Here is a 1,147-nt window from a genome sequence, read left to right as displayed (position 1 = left end):
ATAAAAGACTAGTCCTAAACAAGCTTCTGGAGGAAGCATCTGTAGAAAGGAAATATAGGCCTCTGTCATATCGGGCAGTGCCAATCGTCCTCCCCGAGCTCAAGTCCTGAAACAAAGTAGTATCTGGTGAGAAGACAACTCTACAGTTCAAATCTTTTGTCATTTTGCTTATTGATAATAAGTTGTAAGAAATTTTGGGCACATGTAAGACATTTTGCAGAGTTAATCCCTGAAATGGTGACAGTCTGCCTTTTCCAGCAACAGAAGCGAAGGACCCATCCGCAATTCAAATCCTCTCATTTCTAGCACTTGGATAGTATGAGAGAAACCGGACGGATGAGCCAGTCAAGTGATCGGTTGCTCCTGAATCTAGAATCCATAACTCATTCCCTTCAACAAGGAAACTAAAAGATTGAGGGTTACCTGATTGAGCAACTGTTCCGATTTCTATGGTACCTAAATCACCGGGATTAGTCACTGGAGGCTATGTCTGAGGTTGTGCAGCCCCCTCAACTGATTCACCCACTAGAGCACGCCCAGATTTCGACTTGTCATTCGGAGGGCGACGTTTACCATTTGGAGGGCGACCATGCAATTTCCAGCACTGATCCTTCGTGTGCCACTGTTTTTTGCAATGCTCACAAACTGGGGGTGTTTTACTATTCTGCTTGTCACCATCAGCTCCAGCGGACTTCACCCCGAAAGCAGCTGACTCTACAGTGGTAACACTTAGCCCGTTCATTGCACTCGATCTATCTTCTTCCAATCTAACTTCTGAACAGACCTCCATGAGAGACGAAATTGGTTTCTGCCCTAGTATTCTACTGCGAACTGTATCAAATTTGGGGTGCATCCCAGCAAGAAAATCATACACACCCTCAACCTCTTCTATCTTGGAGTATTGAATTCCATCTTGTGGGTAGGTCCAGATGATCTCCCGACATAGATCCATTTCTTGCCATAACAATGACATCTTGCTGAAGTATGACGTTACATCCATGCTCCCTTGTTTGCATTCGTGAACCTGTTTACGTAGAGTATACAGGCAGGATGCATTCTGACGCCTCGAATATAACCTTCGGACTGCATCCCAAATATCTCGAGCAGTGGCTGAATAGAGTAAGGGTTTCCTGATTTGTGGTTCCAT

At 44.8% G+C, this 1,147-nt stretch overlaps 1 protein-coding gene across 1 annotated transcript; it reads right to left on the bottom strand.

Annotated features, from left to right (window-relative positions):
• Positions 1-484: 484 nt before the first annotated feature.
• LOC150035514 (uncharacterized) lies at positions 485-1,147 on the bottom strand. The gene has a single exon (XM_090314340.1). The coding sequence runs from the start codon at positions 1,145-1,147 to the stop codon at positions 485-487; it is 663 nt and encodes a 220-aa protein (XP_090170466.1).

Source organism: Benincasa hispida, chromosome 6 (assembly GCF_027475165.1).
Source record: "Benincasa hispida cultivar pf3 chromosome 6, pf3_genome.v1.1, whole genome shotgun sequence".
Lineage (NCBI taxonomy): Eukaryota > Viridiplantae > Streptophyta > Magnoliopsida > Cucurbitales > Cucurbitaceae > Benincasa > Benincasa hispida.
Note: the sequence above shows the minus strand (reverse complement) of the source record. Positions and strands in the feature narration are given on the sequence as shown.